We start from the raw sequence: 20,709 nt of genomic DNA, 5'->3' as shown, positions 1-20,709 counted from the left end.
CGGGAAGGAGTGTGTCGCTGTCACCTGTTTTACCTACATGTTATTGCGATCTTTTTGTCATGGACTAGAGGAACACAGTTGAATTCTAGGTAGAGACTTTTTTTATTGTTGTGTAATGTTTGTATATTCACTGTTGCCTGTATGTTTTTTTAGAGCTTGAGAAAGCAACAATAAAGTTGCGAAACGTCGCTCATAGAAGAAGTTGGAGTTCTTTGTGAAATTTATTCCGATCCCACGACCACTATCAATCTTTAGTTGAAGGAATACGATCGACAAATTACTGAATAACATAAAATACCATGGTGGAATTTCTCCATTTGGCTCTGAGCTTAATCCTAAATCACAGACTCCGTTAAATCTACATCGAGCATTTCCGTCATCTCTGACGTGAGCTCACTGAGCTCAACCAGGGAAGAATTGGAGATATCGTCCATGCTTTGACAGCCCTCTCCGAACTCAAGCAGGCCGTCGCTTCCCAACTTTCAAGTGGTCGTGCTCATTGTGTTGGGAGAGGTGACAATCCAGCGCTGCGCCTTGTATTTGGTCAGATAGGGACGGGGTAGGTTCTTGCCGTTGGTGAGGGGTGTCTTGGCCGACTTGGAGCTGTTGCATATCGACCACCTGGAGAAGGAACGTAGGGTGGTGGTCTGGACGCCGGAAGAGTTGCTTCCGCTGCGACCTGCAATGTGATGTTACGGGGTTATCGCTATCTGCTTATTAGGTTAGTTCTCCAAGTCCCAGGAAGGCTGGCATACACACAAACGGCATAAAGAGAGAAATTTTGTTCAAGCAACAATAGATTTTTGGAGTTCTCGAGTACCACTGTGTATCTTATATTAAAACCGATATACAAGGATATATTAAAAAATTCTTAGCCTACTTATAGAACCAAACAAAATTTCAATGTCAAAATTGGACACGAAACTTCTTAGGTCTTGGAGAACTATAGTGTCGCCATTCCATCGATTGTTGCTTTGTTTCTGGATCGTAGAAATGTACCCAAGTCTCATTCATAGCAACAATTCGGTTTAAGTAGTCTACATCGTTTCCAAATCGAGCACAGATCGAACGCGATGCTTCTACCCTTGCACGCTTTTGGTCAACATTCAAACATTTGGGGATTCATTTAGCAGCAATTTTTCTCATGTCCAAATTGACGTGAACTATATGATGAACGCGTTCGAATGAAATATTCAGTGCTTCAGATATCCGTTTTAGCCCAATTCGACGGTCTGATAAAATCATGTCATGAAATGCATCGATATTTTCGGGGACTGACATAGAAACTGGCCTTACCGATCGGTCATCATCTTCAATGGAAAATTTACCTCTTTTGAAGCTTGCAGTCCAATTTTTCACGGTCGCATACGAAGGACATTGATCACCAAGGGTATTAAGTATATCTTCGTAAATCTGCTTACCTCTTAACCCTTTTAAATACAGGTACTTGATGATGGCTCGATACTCCAATTTTTTGATTTTAATAATTTCGGTGGACATCTTGTATCTTATAATTTATTGCGTAACTCTGGTTTACTTTTTTGACCTCAAACTCCACACTGACACTTCTAATGAGGTATTGTTCGTTGCTATGGTAATGCAAAAAAATTTTTATGCATGGAACTGGTTTAGGCTAACTAGATATCAATATATCCTCCGACCAGATCTAGATCATTCCAATCTCAAATGATATTGATCTGAGTGATTTGGAATCATTTTTGTGGAAGAAGATAATCAATAAATCTTGAGAAAATTTGACACCCGCCTTTTGATTTATCCCGGTCGTACAGGTGGACGAAAACAAATAATTCTACTATTAATCTGACGGCTGACGTATAAGTTGGATTCGCAACAGCTTCAGGCTGCTCATCCACAAACAACATAATTTTACGCCTGGAATATTAATCTGACATTCGGCCATATTTCATATCTGTGTTGAGATAGTAATCACGAATGACGCTAAAGGGTAATAGTCCATGCGTGTCCAATTAAGTCTTCACGCAAAACGAATCATTGCTTGCCTTATCAACCGAAAGAATCATGTATACAATCACGTTATTTGAGCTAACCGAATTATAGAATCTCGCAAAACGCGAAGAATATGGCAGTGGCGGTTCCTGGAGTGATTTTGGGGGAGATGGATAGTTTTATTTTGAAATTCTGTAAGGTGTTTGTTGATTGATATGAAATAAATCTCTTGGATTATGGAGAAAGTGATTAATTATTGAGGTGTTATCTGCTGAAAAAGTAATCCATCCAAGTCCACGACGCCTAGAATCTTCGAAATTCCTGCTATTGGTATCGATCTCCGCAGAGAAAAGGAACGTAATCATAAACTCAGAAGTCATCAAATAACGATTTGTCCGATTCAAACGGTCGTTAAAGGAAAGGAAACAGCAAATACGTACCTCCGCCATTGGCATCCCTATAATTTCTTCTCGAGGACAGACAGTGTCTTAAAAGTAATCTTGGAAGTTCCCTGTTGAAAGCCAAGTAAATCCAGGGGTTGAAACAGCTATTCAGGCTGTACAGCAGGGTCAGGATGACGAATGACACCCCTGGAAGAAAGTTTGGATGATAAAAGAAAGAGTTTACTCGTGTTTATATTAAGATTACAATATATATGAAGAAAAGTTATTCCTTCCTTAGTTAGATGGCTACTTTCACCGAGGTGGATGGTGTGAAAGATTCAAGTTTCCACAGTATTATGGTGATATTTTGAGTTTTAGTCCGGTGTTGTGCAGAACTTCATTAGGAATGAGTGAATGACTTCATTTTACAACAATGGTGTTGCATGAGGAAATAAACTTCGTTTTGTATAGGAACGTGTTGGACTTTGAATTAAAACGTCGTAAGGTTTCAGTAATTAGGAGAAGCTTTTTCTAATTATAAGAATGGTGAACTGAATTTCACATGATTATCAGTAGGTATAATGATGTTTTCTTTCATTCAGTCAAATGATACATATCTGCCTTTAGGATTAAAAGTCCTACTGCTTATATTGATATATAGGGCGTTCCCTATATCCCTAAGATGTAGCTAGAGTTAAAGAATTGAACAATGTAACAAAATATAGGGTGTCCATTTGAAATAACAAAGTTTGGCTCAACTTTATATAATTTATTTTTCTCTCCTTTACAAAGTCTTTCTCCAAAACATCTATATTTTGTGTAATCAATGTTGATAAGAAACGGCCGATCACTGAGTGAAAAACGTTTCTATTACTAAGTGAAACAACTGAAAAGGTTCATTTCATTCACTCGACAAGCAATTTCCTCGCATACTCAAACAGGATCCGTCCTAACGGAATACCAATTGAGGCACTAAAACTCTTCCAGTAAATGCCCATCTGGAAATGTAGCCACCCGCCTTGAATATCAAATGATACTGAACTGATCGTCATCAAACATTAACGCATCATCGCCTACGTATACGATTCCTGGTCTTTTTGAAAGGACGCCAAATCCTATAAATTTTCCTCGCTGAAAATATTCTTTCGGCCTTATTTATGAATTTCTCACACGAGGGACCAGACTACAATATGTCAATATGGCCTGTGAATCGTTCCCGTTATAGTGTTCGATTTGACTGACATTAGATGGTCCTTATGGGATCGGATATTGCTCGGATATAATATATCTGTCATGCGAACAATGGATTTTCCATTTTAAATATTTTAAAAACCAATTGAATTGAGAAAGGTGCGATGGTGCGATAATTTACGATAATGATGTGTATCATTTTGTGATACTCTCACCCCATCATTTTTGGGAATAAGGAACGAAATGATAAATATGTTAACAGCTTCATTCATTATAAGTATATTACCGTAAACTTTACGAAAATCAAGAACTGTTCTCTTTATCTACTCATTTAATACCTTGAAAATTCTATAACAACTTCAGGGTTATATAGATGTTAAATTTTCGAATCTTCAGATGACGTATACAAACTGGCGAATGCGCAAATGTCTCATTATAGTTATTATTAATACAGGGTTGTATGATCGATGTATACACAAACAGACCTTTGCGAGTCTCGAAGCAGCTTTATATAAAGGGAAAGAGGAATAAAAATTGTGAGAATTAATATCGTTGTTCCTGCGACCCTAACAAATCCCTTGGCTTTTCCATCTGTGAATTATGGAGCACCTGAGAAGTGGGAAAATTGCTTGTTTCTGGCCCAAAAACAGTTCCACTGAAATACCACTTGAAATGCATTATGTTTCTTTCGAGGCACATCTTGTTTATTATCGAATTGAATATTTATCAAGACAACAAACTCGGATAGAAAATAAATAAATCGAGATGAATGCAAAGGATCCACACCAGCTTGGAGGAGTTCACAAGTTTCCAATTCTCTCCTTACCAAAATTGATCTTTTCTCTGAGCGCAACCTTGAACTTTTCGACGACAAAAATAACCCCAAAATCCCTGAGCGTTCCACGCATTTATTCAGACACCAGATGCAACCTACTTCCGGTTACACCTCTTGATTTATTCGTGATGCATAAAACAATGAACCTTGCTTCCTACACCCGAACGTGGATCGGTATTCTAAGGGCCGTAATAGGCGTTTATTTGATAAGACTACATTATTCATGAAGTTAAATTTTCCCTTCGAATAGGGATACGGGTTGATACTTGAACGAACTGGATCAAATTACCCAATAAAAATTAAAGATCACTTCGAACCCTAGGGGTTGATGACTCTCCGATAAGTGAAAGGAGGGGATTCTCGACTTCCTGGAGAATTAAGCCTAAGTTATTTACATGCCATTTCCATTTTGGAGTTATTCGAGTTCAAAATAGAATTATGATAACGTGAAGAAAAATCCTTGCTGTTTTCAGGTACCAGTAAATTCACAAGTATCTCCAGATTCATGTCAGAAGAATCCCTGATTGCAAAGCTATTCCCAATACCATTTAGATATTCGAAAACCGAAAACTTTACAGAGATTCTTCATGTGCGTCCTCATTAAATTAATTTTATATGAAGATAAATTTACAAAAAGTGAGAAGTGAGAAAAAACCAAAGGCATTTCTTTGATATATTCAAGAGACACCTCGATTACCTACCTTCTTTGAAGGGATTGTCTGGATCCCAAGAAGCCCATAACAAGGCAACGATGAAGGGGGAACTGCAAACTATGTACATCACAATGACCGCTATGGTCTGCTTGATAGTGTTGATTTTAGCCCTCGAAATTAGTGGTAACCTCTTGTTTTTACCGTTGTTCTGGTAGGTCTGTGAGTTTCTGGGCCTTAAACTGGACTCCGAACTCAGCCATATGGTCCTGCAGATAGCCGTGTATGTGACGATGAGGATGATCAAGGGAACGATAAATATGGAGATGCTGTACCTGAAGAGAAATATAAAGAACTCTGCAAATTTTACACCGATGCCTTTCACTATTTCAAATTGAAAATTGAAAGAATAATTTTATGGCTAGCATTCGAGCTAATCTTATGGTGGATACGGGGTGTGTCTTTAACTCGTACAAATAAAACAGTAGATTCTTGAGGTTCGATGGAACCAATTGTGAGATTTCAACAGCCGTTATCTTTTAAACCGAGCCAAATTGGAAAAAATGGTAAGGAAAAAAAGCGTTTCTTTTGATCTCAAGAATCTACTGTTTAAATATTTTTACGAGTCAAAGACCCCCCCTGTATATTTTCCTGTTACGAACCAATATTTTATTTTTGTAGTATCTGAATTCGAAGTTCAGTTGCTTGTTCGATAGAAATATAGGCTTTTGAAACTCAAATAACTAATGTTTTCTCGTCGTGACCATAAACAATGATTCCCGAACTATCAATACCACGTCCTCTGATGCTTAACGACAGATTTACGAAGACAAAAGGTCTTTTGTAGTTCGTTCAATAGAGTCTGCTCGATGGAGGGATGGAAATTCATCTATTTTAATCTTATGATTTATTGCTCATTCTTCATCGATAGCAATATTGTGGTTTTCTTCTTTATCGAAAAGTTATGAATCAAACATGAGCTTTTTGTGTTCGAATTACCTACAGTAGATATTTTCTAGTCAAAGGTACACAGTTTTTGTAATTTTTTGATCAATCAATGGAATTGAATCCTGAAAAACAACTCTGAAAATATGTACATTCCCTCAGCCATTCAAACGATCATCAAATTTTGATCTATCGCCTTCGGAAACGCTAAAGTGAACCTTGGGCTCGGTACATAATTCATTTTGTATCGAAAAGGGTCAAGAAACTCGGTTTATTCGAGATTACAGGCAATGTCCTCGGTGAACATACGATATGGCCAGTTATCTCTCAAATGCAGCTGCTCCTCAGCTACTTTCAGATGAACCTCATGAAATATTGGGAAACAGTTCTGCACTTTCAAATGAGTGCCAATATGAAAGGAAACATATTCATCATGGACTATGTAAGCCTCTACATCTTTTGTCGAATGATAAGACAAACTGTTTGTGTGAAAACCATCGTAATAATGCATGACTGACATGAGTCAATCAAACACATTTAACAAACAAACTAAAACAGTATTTTAAACCGACACATTCGCTATTTTGCAATCACAACGAAATTTTCTGCCCAATTTTTAGATGATTTCCATCATTTGCCAACTCTTCTTCAGAAGTTTATCCTAGGTAAAACATCTGAAACTGAGGAAGTAGAAATGCTACAGCCTTCAGTACCTACCTGTAATGTTTTTCAATTAGAATTCTAGAAGGGTCAGGCAAATTTCGTGAATAATATAAGAGGTATTAGATCACCCTCCAACCGAGGAAGCCACAGCGTGAAAAAACTCACCTGTTTCTGGTGGAGAGATCGATTGATTAATGTTGGAGAGAAAATTCACGAAAGCTAACGTTTCTGTTTCCAATAATTCAGTTACCTATAGTTCAGTAAAAATATATTAAAAAATTCAACATACCATGTAACATAGGCTCTCTCTCCCCAACTGTAGGTGAATGTTGCCCAACAGTCGTATTCTCCTTCAGATAATTCTTGATAGGAAAATATGAAAACCTGCGAAAATAATGAGCTACACTATGATGGACAATCAGAAAAGATTCAAGAATAAGAATAAAATAGTTGTTCAAGAATTGCCAGATTTCACAGACAGGTTTGATCATATCCTTATCGACTTTTCATTTTCTTTAATTTTCAATGCCAATAATCATTTAATAGTATTTTGAGACAATTGGAATTGGGACCGAAAGTGAAGGAAATTTGTTGTAACCAACAGTTGAACGAGCAAAACGATACGCCTATATTCATGATGAAAAATGATGTTAACATTAACACTCTGTGCTTATAGAGACCACATAAATTATCTAAGTTTGATCCTCCCACATGCAATTTTGGACATTTCGAAAAAAATAATGCCACAGGAGCATCTGGGAAGTCTCGGTTGGGACGATTTATGTAGAATCGATAGGAAATCTTCCCTCTACGTTTATTGGCTCAGTTTCTGGACACCCTGTGCAAAAAACATCCCCGAAAATTATTTGCTATCAAGAAATGTGTCCCCCCTTTGAACTTGTAGTTACACATTTGTTTTAAAGCTGTGGGTCAAGTCTTAGAAATGATAGAATTCTGCCTGAAGTTTAATGTTGAACAGTTCTTTTGGGTTAAGTTGCATGACTTCCAGAATAAATCGCTCGCGGACTGAAGTTTGTCGAAGTGCAATTGGAAGATGCTCTGCCTATTTGACATTTCCTTAGGGGTCTATTTATAGAGATCAAAGCAGAACGATTTCTCGTTTCAGAAATCATAAGGTTTTCAGAAACTTGTTACGGAGAGTTTTTATTTGCTATTACTTTCATTGAACGGAATTCGAATAACGAATCTGCGAAAGAAAGAACGATTCAATGCTGGGTTTTTCGTCATCCAGTTTTCATATCGGTAACGTTTATTGATTTAAATTCGAGCGATAAGACAGGTTCAATTCTCATATTACAGATTTGATTTGGGTTGCCCCATTTTCCGAGCCACGAATTTCATTAGAATGATTCGGATTCAGATTTGTTCCAGTTCATTCGTCAAACCCGATTCTTCATCGTTTATCCCGCGGTTTGTCTTTCGATCTCAATTTTCTTCGTCGCCAAGCAACAATTTGTGAATATTCTACATAATTATCGCAATTCAGCAATATACCCTTACAGCAGAGTCTTGACGGTGTCTTCGTGATCCACAATGTTTGCGATGGAGCACTTTGAAATTCTTCCACGTCCCTCATAGTTCTTGCAAAGCAGTTAATTAAATTCGTTTTGTATCTAGGGAGATGAAGGAGTCAATCCAATTATGTCCGATCGTATTTTGCAGCAAGCAGCATCTGTGCTGGCTACGGATTGTGGAATTAAAATCTTTGGAAGTGTCGGGCGTTTACTGTTTTTGCATGTCAAGTATCTACTTGACGTCTGCCGATAAGCACAAGGTGATTCTCTTGATAACTAATCGTGAGGAACTGTCTGTAGTTCGAAATCAAACTTGATACAAGATACAATCATTCCAACTCTGTAATACATGATTAATCTGATGGATTTTGAGTAATTCATCTCCAACTTCTCGGTTATCTTCAATTTCAAAGACGGGAATATTTGATGTGCTCTCGAAAATCCTAATTGGGACAATCAGACAGGGTTGGAACTGCTGGCATTTGCTGAAATTATGGCTGCTACTTTCCACGAGCTATTGAAATCAGCAATTAACATATGTATGAACGTAAATGTTCACCGAATCGACAAGTTCATAGTTCTGAACAACGTTGAATACGTTGGATATTTCATGCTGAATGCATGCCATTAGGGAATGATTACTGTTACGAATTCAATGTACTCTCTCTCATTGACATTACAAGTTATCTTCAGAAGGAATAATTTTTTTAACTTGGCTCATAGGCGATAGATTCGTACTTTGCTTGATCTTCTACGATTTTTTCTGAAGAAACTGGGGTGAAGGGACGTCTACTAACAATATAACCCCTCATAAATCCCCCTACAAGTCTAAATTCCTATTTTTATGACCACTAGTAGATTCTGTTGAGTTTATTTCACTGAAGGTTAACCTTTATCGTAATGATTCGGATTGTGGCATTATAGATAAAACCTCTGAATCTCATTTCACTTATCCGGGTGAATTATACGGTCAGCTCTGAAATTCCGACACAATAAAGCATTCCAATGAAAATTCGACAGATATCAGTTGGAATGAACGCACCCTCCACTTCGTTTAGGCAAATGTGTCCGGGTGGAATTTTCTATTTGAATTTTATCCGTGTAGATTTCCCATCCGATTGATTTTCACCATTTGATCATTATTTCATCAGTTATGCGGAAATATTTCGAAAGTATATTGCTGCATTGGCCTTTCCATCAGTCAGTTTATCTCGTTTTGTCAGTAACAATTTATTAATTAATCTACGAATATAATTTTCGTTGGATTGACTGTATGTAGTTTTTCCTCTGAATTAGCTCAATAAATTCATCAAATGATTTTGAGGTTTCCAATAATTACACCGTTAAAACTTGGTCGTTTTAACACGTTGAGCGCCATCCAAATATCGATATATTTTCTTGTGGGGCCAAATTTTCTGTGTCGATATTTTGATTTGCTCTTATATCATATAGATAATCCCTTTGCTCAGATTCTCGCTAAAAGTGCAATATCGCCTGATATCAAGAATATTGATGAGCGGGCCCACGGGACCGCTCTGGTCCCCAGAAAAATAGAAACGCACAGCAAATGCGGTACAGGTGAAATTTGTCGAGTCCAATCTCCTTATTATAACCATAACAACACCTGTTCAATTTTTTTCGAATAAAAATTCGAAAAAAAATACTACTGAAGAGTAGTCGTAAATTCCAAAACAGCGGTCCCTACGGACCGCCGTGGTCCTACAAGTAAGACTATCAGCGGTCCCTACGGACCGCTGTGGCGCTCAACGTGTTAAATCTGCCAATCTTGATGATCCAATGACAGATTCACAATTTGAAATCCTTTAATAAATAACAAGCTGGAATCATACACTTCTTCTCAGAATTGTGATCAAAAATTAAAATAAAGGGACAATTTTATACATAATTGAGATAATTTTCTGTAGAATTTATTCATTTTTACCGAAATGAACTTTTATGGCGCGACAACTTGTCGAGTTGGAGACATGCTAATAAATTATCTCATATAATATATTTGGAAATGACATTTTCTTGGAATCAATCTTCTGCGAAATGGCTGGAATAGTGTGCATATATCACTCGTTTTTTTGTATCATATTTCTTCCATTTATCTCTCGTCGTTCACGACAAAAAACCTGGATTGCTGACAGGATTGTAACGGACCAAAACTATAAATATGATATCTGACTCACAGGGTTATTCTCTACCAAAATTTGGTCCGTCTGGCCTGAGACAGTTGAAAAATATGTGAATAATTGACTTGATACTAATGAGAATAAGAACATAAATACCTATTTTTCTTTTATTCTTTGTAGTAATACAATGTAGTAAGGAATTAACGAGTATACGAATAGGTAACTCTTGCCAAACCAAGAGAAATTAATTGTACGTTTCAGAATGATTCATTCAAGTAAAAAACATCGTTTTCAGTTATAGTGATAGTATTATAGAAGTTATAAAATAAGGTGTAATAATAATACTTCAATAATTTGTATCCTGAAAGAAATTCCATATCACGTTCAACGGTTATTGAATCATTTAAACGTTTCAATGCTGCAGGTATGGTCGAAATTTGGGATTTTGCAAACCGAAACGAACGAAACTATTAGACAATAGACATAGACATTGCAATTGATTTAGCCTCTCAAACTTCTACAACAAATTCTACACTAAACCATGGAATAAGTCGAAGTTCTGCAGGAAAGAGTAAACTGATTTGTTTCTCGATTTTTCATTTCCACTAAACTTGGTATGTACGAATTCGGAATAAAGAGATCTTTTCGATGAAACCAGAAGTACGATAGTAAGAAATAAAGCAGTTTTAAATGTCATTTCACCACTTGTAAATATCATTTTTCTTCGTTCCAAAGATATTCTTCTATACTTTATCCTAATATGTGCTAACCTGCGCATTCGCCAAATTGCAACCGTCGATTTCCAACTGAATAGTTGTAGAGAATGGCTGAGAAGGGACCTTGAATGAAAGAAAAATAGCCTTCAGTGATGAATTAAGATTCTGTTCAGAAATGCATGATGCCTGTGCAAGGGTGGGAAGGCGAATGTTCCATTTTTGTGCTTCAGTAGTCAATCATGTATTCTCCTCAATGAAACTATATGAATATTTATCTTCGATCCCCTGAAGCTGCTTTAATAAGAATACAGACGGTTCGTGAAACTCCTTGTAGTGAAAATCATGCAATTTAGTCTTCATCACCCCTAATAGGCGTCGTCTCTATTTTCGCCTCCACAATGAATCCAACATTTTCCCAAGTATACCTATTCTCGCGCGCGATTTCCCAAACTTTTATGCCCCTTTCTAAAGCCGGATGTCCGATCGATATGTTATTTATCGCTTGAGGAAGCTTATAATTCGAGGGATCTTCACGTCAGAGGGACCCGCGGCTTCGAACAACCGTAAAACTGCGATAACCCCGTCGAGAAACGGATTTCAATCCGCGCGGATACTCGGAGTTTGCCGGGTGCGTTACCCTGCCTCGTAGCAAGAGTTCCAGATTGTGGTTTTCGCGCCTAAAAGCAGCCTCAAACCGACCACAAATTCCTAACAGGCTAGTCCTGAGGGAAAACCGCTTAAACAGAGAGGCCTAAAGTGTGCGAATTTCCAATCAACATTACGAGGATATATTGAAAAATTCTTAGCCAAATTTTATAGAACCAAACGAAATTTCAATGTCAAAATATTTTATTACTCAACATATTCTCCTCTTAAATGGATACATTTATTACATCGAACGTGCAACGTCTCTAGACCTTTCAAAAAAAATGTTTCTTCTTGCTCTGCAAATCAGACCTGCACAGCTTTTATAACCTCCTTGTTGGAAGAAAATTTACAAGCATTCAAACTTTTTTTTTCAGTTGAGGTAAGAGATGATAGTCGGATGGAGCCAAATCTGGTGAATAAGGGGGGTGTTCTAGTAATTCAAACCCTTAATCACGAATTTTTTGCCTGGCAACATGAGATTTGTGTGCAGGGTCGTTGTCCTGCAAAAACAAAACAACTTTGGATAGCTTTCCGCGACTTTTCTCTTTAATTTTTTCCCGTAGAGTGTTCAGTAATGTCGAATAGTAATCTCAGGTTACTGTTTTACCCTTATCCAAATAATCAATCATGATTACTCCATGGCAATCCCAAAAAACTGAAGCAAGAACATTTCCAGCAGATTTTTGGACACGAAACTTCTTAGGTCTTGGAGAACCAGAGTGTCGCCATTTCATCGATCGTAAAAATGTGCCCAAGTTTCATCCATGGTAACAATTCGGTTTAAGAAGTCTACATCGTTTTCAAATCGAGCACAGATCGAACGCGATGCTTCTACCCTTGCACGCTTTTGGTCAACATTCAAACATTTGGGGATCCATTTTGCAATTTTTCTCATGTCCAAATTGACGTGAACTATATGATGAAAGCGTTCGTATGAAATATTCAGTGCTTCAGATATCCGTTTTATCCGAATTCGACGGTCTGATAAAATCATGTCATGAACTGCATCGATACATTCGGGGACTGACAGAAACTGGCCTTCCCGATCGGTCATCATCTTTAATGGAAAATTTACCCCTTTTGAAGCTTGCAGTCCAATTTTTCACGGTCGCATACGAAGGACATTGATCACCATGGGTATTAAGCATATCTTCGTAAATCTGCTTACCTTTTAACCCTTTTAAATACAGGTACTTGATGAAGGCTGGATACTCCAATTTTTTTTACCGATTTTCAAAAAGCTATGAAGGCAAAATCACAAAGTTATGTATCTGTAGATTCATTGTCCTCCATTTTTTTCTTGAAATCGACCGAGCATTGTCCACTAAAACATCATTCTGATACCGGAAATAACCCCGTAATATTTATCCGGTAGCTTCCGGAAATGATGTGCTGAAACTCCAGCCAGACTCGAAAAAGTTACTGCCCGGTTTTCTGTTAGCTTTCAGCACCTCACTCGACTCTGTGGCATGATAATGCGGTCTAATTTGAATTCTTGTCCAGTGCCACCGAGTTTTGGGGGCTCCACGACAAGTTTGAATTAATTGCTGTTAGAAGGGATCCGGAAGTTCTTATTTTAATCACCCTGTATTCACCGGGAACGAAAAGTGATTCAATTTCCCTTCTGGGGACGTGCTGTGGATTAATTTTTTACAGATTCGAGGGACTGGGATGATGAAGGCGAGGTAATTTAGATTCGGGAATCTACAAAATTGAGTAACATTGTTCATAACAGGCTCAGCGTCACATTAAAAGTGCAAGATTAACACGCGGTCTACCGAGACTTGTAACACAGAATTGGGGAAGTTGAGCACGTAAGGGCAACGCATACACCAACGTCACATTTTAGATATGAGGAGGACCCAGAACATGAGGAACCTTAAGGCTGTGTCTAGCTTACCAACACATGATCAAACAAGTCGAGCAGAAACTATCAATGATGGGTAACATCCTATCATAAATTCTCTATCATGAAAAGTAAATTTCTCATATAAGAGTATTCTGAAATAATTATGAGAATCATGGTCATTATGAAAATCATGGTCATAATCATGAAAATCAAGATCATCATCATAATAATCACGATCATCATTTTCATCATTACTGTGATAATCACCGTAGTGCCCCATAAGTTTGGCAGTTCTTTTCTGAGAGATTCAACTTTTTTAGGAACTTTCAGACTGCTATTCTGTGTTTGTATGACTATTCACTTGTTGTATCAACTGAAGAAAGATGATGATTTGCTCTCGTTCAGTTCTACGAATACCCATCACCTTTTGAGCTGACTAATTATAATGAAGTCATTCGATTCGAAATCATGAAATCTGATTTCTATTTTCGATATTAAGGGAAGCTATTTTACAAGCAAAATCAGTCTAACAGTGTTGGCTTACGAGGTCTGAAGTCTGAAGAGATTGATGAAGAAATGAATTTAATAATCATCATCACCACCGTGATTATAATAAATCAGGAAAAACATCAGAACTTTTACGATCATCATCACGAAACTGACTATGATCATTATGATAATGGAATCATAATCATAAAATCACTGTAATCATTATGTTTACTTTCGATATTTTGGGAAATTTTTTCGGAATGTAAAAGAATATCGGTCCTAGAGTATTGGTCCAGGTGTTCTGAATAAAGCAATGAAGAAATGAATCTAATAAACATCATCATCGCTATAATGATCATGATTATGATGACCATGGTTATCACCTTTAAAGATCATCATCATAAGTTTCGCGAACACTCACGATGATCATTATTATAGGTAATCATGATCATGAAAATCACGATTATCATCATTCTTCTCACGATCTCGATCATCATCATTAATCTCTCAATCATCATGTTTATTACTTCAACCCTTACGATTATCACCCTAATCATTGTAATGATTGATAAAATTGGACAGGTTTACTTATAAGAGGTTTGACCAAGTATATTTCAGTTCACATTCACTTTCAGACCACTATTCTGTGTTTGTATAACAATTTACCTGCAGGATATGAATGCCAAGATTTATTCTACCTCATCTATTCGATAAATACACATCATAGATCATTTTAATCACTTATTATAATTAATGCATTCGGTACGAACTCACCTGTGGCAGACAGAATATCAGACTCGTTATCCAAGCCCCATACACCATGACCTTTGACCTCCTGCTCGTCCAAGAGCAGTAGGTCAGCGGATGACATATGGCTTGGTGTCTGTCCACCGCCGTGGCCATCAGTATGTACGAACTCAAATAGGGGCCCAGAGTCTGGCTGAACTTGATGAATTTGCACAGGACGTTCTCGCCATAAAACCTGTACGTTATCTCCCATGCCAGCTGGGGGAGGACGCTGAAGATGGCAGTGATGAGATCTGCGATGCTGAGATGCAAGATGAAGAAGTACATTCGGGATAGTTTCTTTCTTCCGGCATATCTGGAACGTATAAAAAAATTGGAATGTTGTAATGTGAACTAGTTTATTAGCAAAATTCTCTAATTTGAGTGGAGCGCATATTGAGTGCATTTTCTCCCGAGTTGACAAAGAAATTCAAGCAACCTTCCAAACTTCCATGGCTTCTTGGCATCTCCTCCATCTTCTACTTCTTAAGTGTTCGCAAAAACTCGCAGTAGCGAAATTGTCGTTGTATTTCATCGGAATATGTATGACATTACAGCGGGATATAAGAGCTTTCCTTGGAACAAAAACGTAAACTATCAACAAGAGAGATGGGAGTAACTAAAACTCGCCTTTTATTCTTTTCAGTGAATTCGATACTTGAGATAGATGGAGTTTGTTTGCGGATTGAAATTTATTACCTGGTATCTGGATGATAGATGCCCACTGAAGGCAATTAGTTTCTGTCACGAAAATCCGAATCAGTTTCATTATTCTGGAAAAAAGTCTGACAGTGAGAGAACGAAGTTCTGAGCTCTCTCAGCTTCTGGGATCTTGTGATAGAATACGCGAACACTGGAACTATAGAACGAAACTGGGATTCTGAAAGATTATATTTTGACTGAAACACTCTCCTCTTTATATGCATATAGTCACTCAATTCATCAGAAGGTGTAGTGGCTGCTAGGAGACCCTGCAAATGATTGTTTTTGGTCTAACTTCATACCAGAAAAACTCTATAAATCGTGTCGTGGTTGTATGGAATGGTGGTATTAGGTTTCGATGCAAAGCAGATTTCCAATAAGATGTTGAACCCTAAGATTAGTGGCATTTGTAGTTTGTATCATCGTGACTACATTGAACCTGAAATATTGATTTTAAGAATGTGTGCGGAAACCCCACAAGCTATTGATTCTTCGTTTAGAGTTGAGGAACTGAAATTTGAACAGAATGAATTCAGGAAAGATTTGGTATGAATATTTTATAGACTTTTCAGAGAGACCTGAGAAAGAGGTTTTCATTTCATGTCATACTTCCCAAGTTGCAGATCTTTAATGAGATTCATTTCAACTCTTTCATAAAGTCGTCAAGGAGATAATTCATTTTGAGGACTTTCGACGCCCCTCATGCTGAAGAAAAGGGATGTCCAGCAAAAAAGAAGACGTAAAGAGCAGATTAAAGACAAAACTAGAACGTGATGTTTTCTCATCAGTGGGGACGATGGACAGATTAATTAGTTTTGTGAGAATTCTTTAGGAATTCCTTGTGCCTTATAGTAGCATCTCTCCACAGCGACTACTGGATTGTTGAAGACATGTAAAAGAAGCTTCAGAGAAAGAGATCTGTCTCAATTGAAAGAGTGAATGAGAAAACTAAGGTCTATTTCGAAAAATCGCATCACAGGTCATCGAGAAGTTAAAAGAGCATTAGAAGGTTAGACAGGATATACACTGCGCAAAAAAATTAACGCACATTCTGAAAATCTCAATTTTAATGAAAGTTAACTCTACATTGACTTTATAACTCATTTTTTATGTTCTCTCGGGAAGGTTTTGAACGAAACAAGACACATTAAATGAAAGAAAAATTCAGGATTTCACCGAATCTTATGTGAAAGAAGAGTAATGAATAATTTTCAAAATACTGAAATGCTGATAAGTGATTTAATACTTGGTATTTCCACCCCTTGCGTTAATTACAGCTCGGCAACGACGGTTCATACTCAAAATGAGTGATCTTAAAATGTTCTGATCTAATCCTTCCCAGATTTCTCCGAGTTGGATTCCTAAGTCATTAAGGGTAGCTGGATGATTTTCTGAACTTCTCAGCCTTCTATTGAGGTCGTCCCAAACCTGCTCAAGCGGATTGAGATCTGGACTTCTTGCTGGCCATTCCATTCGAGAGACTTCAACCTCTTCCAGGTACTCCTGAACGATGCGCGCACGATGGGGTCTGGCATTATCGTCCATAAATATGAAATTTTCACCAATGTATGGGGCAAATGGCACTACATGCTCTTCAAGAATGTTCCTTATATACTTATCAGCATTCATAGCTCCATTATCAACGACCACTAGGTCTGTGCGAGCAGTCAAAGATATTCCACCCCATACCATAATCGATCCTCCCCCGAAACCAGTAGTATTCAGGAAATTGCACTGAGCATATCTTTCATGTGGACGTCTGTATACAAGGGAACGTCGATCACAATGGTAGAGGCAGAATCTAGACTCATCTGTGAAGAGAACTCTTTCCCAATCAGCCTCTTCCCAATGGATATGCTCTCTCGCAAAATCCAAACGCGCCCTTCGATGGGCTGGGGTAAGATCAGGGCCTCTTGCCGCGACACGAGGCCTTAAATCATATTCTCTGAGGCGATTTCCTATGGTCTGAGTGCTAATTTGAACCTCATGAGTTTGCACAAGCTGAATTTGAAGGAGGCGAGCGGTTGCAAACCGTTGTCTCAACGAAGAAACTCTCAAGTAACGTTCTTGAATGGCAGTTGTAACCCGTGGTCTACCCTGTCCTGGTCTTCGGACATTCATACCTGTCTCCCTGAATCGCTGCAACATTCTGTACACACTTGTATGGGAAACTCCTCTTGGGTCAAATTGCGTGTTTCGCGTTGCATAGCGATCGAGTGTAGAAAATCAAACGAAAGAAAAACTATTGATCACTAAAATTGATCGAGAACAACTGATTTTGCAATGGAGCCAATACATTCAAAATCTGATAATATCATCTTTTTTTATTCCTGCTGGGAAAAAACATCTGTATTGAAGAAAACCGTTGAAAGTGGATAACATATGCATGCATAATTCTGATAAAAATAATTATCATTGAGAACACCTTCAGTTGTAGAATAAATTTGAGATTTCCATAATGTGCGTTAATTTTTTTGCGCAGTGTATATTGAGTGATGTGTTACATCTGTGAGTTGGATCCCATGCAGGAGAAATCCTCAATCTGCAATTCTTGTGGAAGAAAATTCACCAAAATCCCAAACTAACCTTCTTCTCGTCCATAAGGCTAGAAGAACAGTCGTGTTCCCCACAACCGTGACTATGAAAATGATGGCCAGAGTGGCCACTTCGAACAGAGCCAGGTGTTCGTCACGACCAACCGGCGTCTCAGAATGATCCGTCGTTCTCAGGGAAGCGGACAGGGAGTTATTCGACACCAGGGAGACATCCATCGTCGCGTTGGGATGCTGCAGCATGAGCTTCGGGCGTCGGTCACGAACGCCTGAAAGAAAAAAGGATAGACAATCAGCTGGTGAATAGAGGAAGATACACGTGTGGTGTCGGAAATCTTTGGCAATGATAGAAAAGCTGTTACAGTACATTTCAAGTTCCAGATTTCATTACAGTATCAGGTACTGCAATGAACGTAATGTAGATGGTATTTTTCCAGGTTGCTCGGGGATGATCTGGGATGATTTTGTGAGGTTTCTAAACTCGAGGACCCTGTGTTAACATGAGGAAGGCTGAAAATCCTCAAAATTGCCAGACTTTTCCAGTTTTCCGCTCATAGCTTCTGAACTAAACTGTTTTCGTCCAAAATGTTCATTTTCGATGTTGCTGAGCATCAAATTCGATACACCTAAACCTAAAATTAGGTGAGATCCAATGAGCCAATCAAAGTTTCAGTAATCGGCAGAAATGAATGACGTTATTAATGATATTGTAGCAAATCCAATATTCTACAACTTTGAAAATGAACGAATGAGCCAGAAAGTTAAAAAATTCCGAAAATATTGAGGTTTTTCTGCCCTCCCAAGTTAGCTCGAGGTATTGGAGTGGAAAAGTTAATGAAGACATTCTGCAGCATCTTGAACAACCTATAAATGTTCTATTGATTTTTTTAGAGTCGACTAGACTAATGTGGATAATCTACATCAAGAGTGAAGTTCTAAATAGTCACTATTCGATACTTGTCGAGAAATAGATTCAATTAATCTTTTCATTATCTTTTTATCCTTCATAATATTAACGTTGTTTACCAAACATTTCATTTTGTAATATACTATAAGAAAATATAATGGATCATGAATGAGAGTTTTTGCTGGATTGATTTAATCTGTGATCAATAATTTCTCCAGAAGAAGCACTCCAATGAAATTGTGGAAAAAACTGCAATTTAAGAAGCGTTTTAAAGAGTAAACACAGAATTAATTCTGTGCTTATGAATACTAGAGAATGCAAGAAGAATTTCATTCGTATAGAATAGACGGTGTATGCTCTGGACATAACTCTAGCACCTATAATTTTTTGTGTAGAATAGGCATGGAATTTACTTCTACTGAATTTGGAAGAAAAGAGTCATGAAGATACAGGTTGATATGAAGTTTTTGTCCTATTTTTCTGTGTAGAATATAACATTATTATTTTTTAATCTTGAGACATCTGCATCTCCTTATGCTTCACTAGAAGTCCTATTATATGTTTCATTTTTAGTTCAATTATGGATCAAGAATCGGCCATATCAAGCCAATACCCTGTATATAAAATAATATCAGAAAATTATTGTATTTGTAACAAAACGATATCTGTATCCATAAGCAATAAGTATCTTTACTAGTCAATTTTTATTTCTAGCATAAGACTCTACTGCATCGAAGTTCATCGTACTGGTAATTTCTTTTCAATCCACTGATGCACTAATATTCTAGTAGATATGTAGCTCTCATGTTATGGTTTCCTTTTGATCAGCACGAGCTTTATAAAGTAGCCAACTTTTCTGAATTCCCTCGATACCTATTGGATTCTTTAATACTCACAGAACTTGTGTGGTTTTGTTCTGTGCATATAGCTCGATGTGGACTGTAAGCATTTAACAGGGTGGCGAACTTGATTGTCCTACTTGTTGGAATTACAGGGACTTGAGAGCTCTTTGAAGTGAATGGGGTTGGGGGGTTGATTGTTCGTCGATTCAAAAGGACGTGTTGATTCATCGAGAATCCAATATCGAACCGATTCGAACTTACATTCCGATGGATTTTTTTCGGAGGGCACAAAGAGTTCTCAAAACAAAAAGTTTGCGAGTTTTTGGTATTGTTACAAGTGCAGTTGGCGGAAATATTCTATATATGTACTTGTGGAAAATTAAAAAACAACTCGTAGGTGCGAGATATGAAGGACCTCTTGCCTCAGAGAGCACGGAGAAGTAATGTTCTGGAAGAAATTCACTATCTGTGAACACTTCCTCAGTTTCCAAGTTTCGATTCCAGCGGAAGTATTTAGGATATACCTAGAATGGGGAATTTTCAATCTGAGATCCTTATTGAAATCTGCGGATGGAATTTCTTAATTAAATTCTAACCTACAGGAATATTTCCAAAAGTTTTTCTCGCCTGAAATTCGTAGTATGATTTCTAAATATTTTCGAAGAATTGATCATTAAAAATAACCAGTGAAATAAGCCGATGATTTTCAAACTTATGGTAATATCCTAGAAGCGTTTTATACTGAATGCTGAATAGGTTGAAATTCCATACACTTCTCTCTGTTGCTTCGAGTAAGACCTGGACAACATAAATAACGTTTTTGGCAAATTTTATCTAAATGCATTTTGGGGATGATTGATGCAGTTTGATAACTGACAGTAAAGAAAATACTACGTTCGTTGAACATGTTTTC

General features: G+C 37.5%; 1 protein-coding gene across 1 annotated transcript; it reads right to left on the bottom strand.

Annotated features, from left to right (window-relative positions):
* Positions 1 to 290: 290 nt before the first annotated feature.
* LOC123308321 (mesotocin receptor-like) lies at positions 291 to 18,338 on the bottom strand. The gene is made up of 6 exons (XM_044890931.1): positions 18,082 to 18,338; positions 14,782 to 15,109; positions 6,925 to 7,019; positions 5,079 to 5,362; positions 2,409 to 2,558; positions 291 to 679 (listed from the first exon to the last, which is right to left on the bottom strand). Exons 1-6 carry the CDS (start codon positions 18,288 to 18,290, stop codon positions 483 to 485), a joined length of 1,263 nt encoding a protein of 420 aa, XP_044746866.1. The 5' UTR covers positions 18,291 to 18,338; the 3' UTR covers positions 291 to 482.
* Positions 18,339 to 20,709: the final 2,371 nt, after the last annotated feature.

This window comes from Coccinella septempunctata, chromosome 2 (assembly GCF_907165205.1).
Source record: "Coccinella septempunctata chromosome 2, icCocSept1.1, whole genome shotgun sequence".
NCBI classification, from domain to species: domain Eukaryota; kingdom Metazoa; phylum Arthropoda; class Insecta; order Coleoptera; family Coccinellidae; genus Coccinella; species Coccinella septempunctata.
The sequence above is the reverse complement of the archived record's forward strand: the minus strand, read 5'-3'. Positions and strand labels throughout refer to the sequence as shown.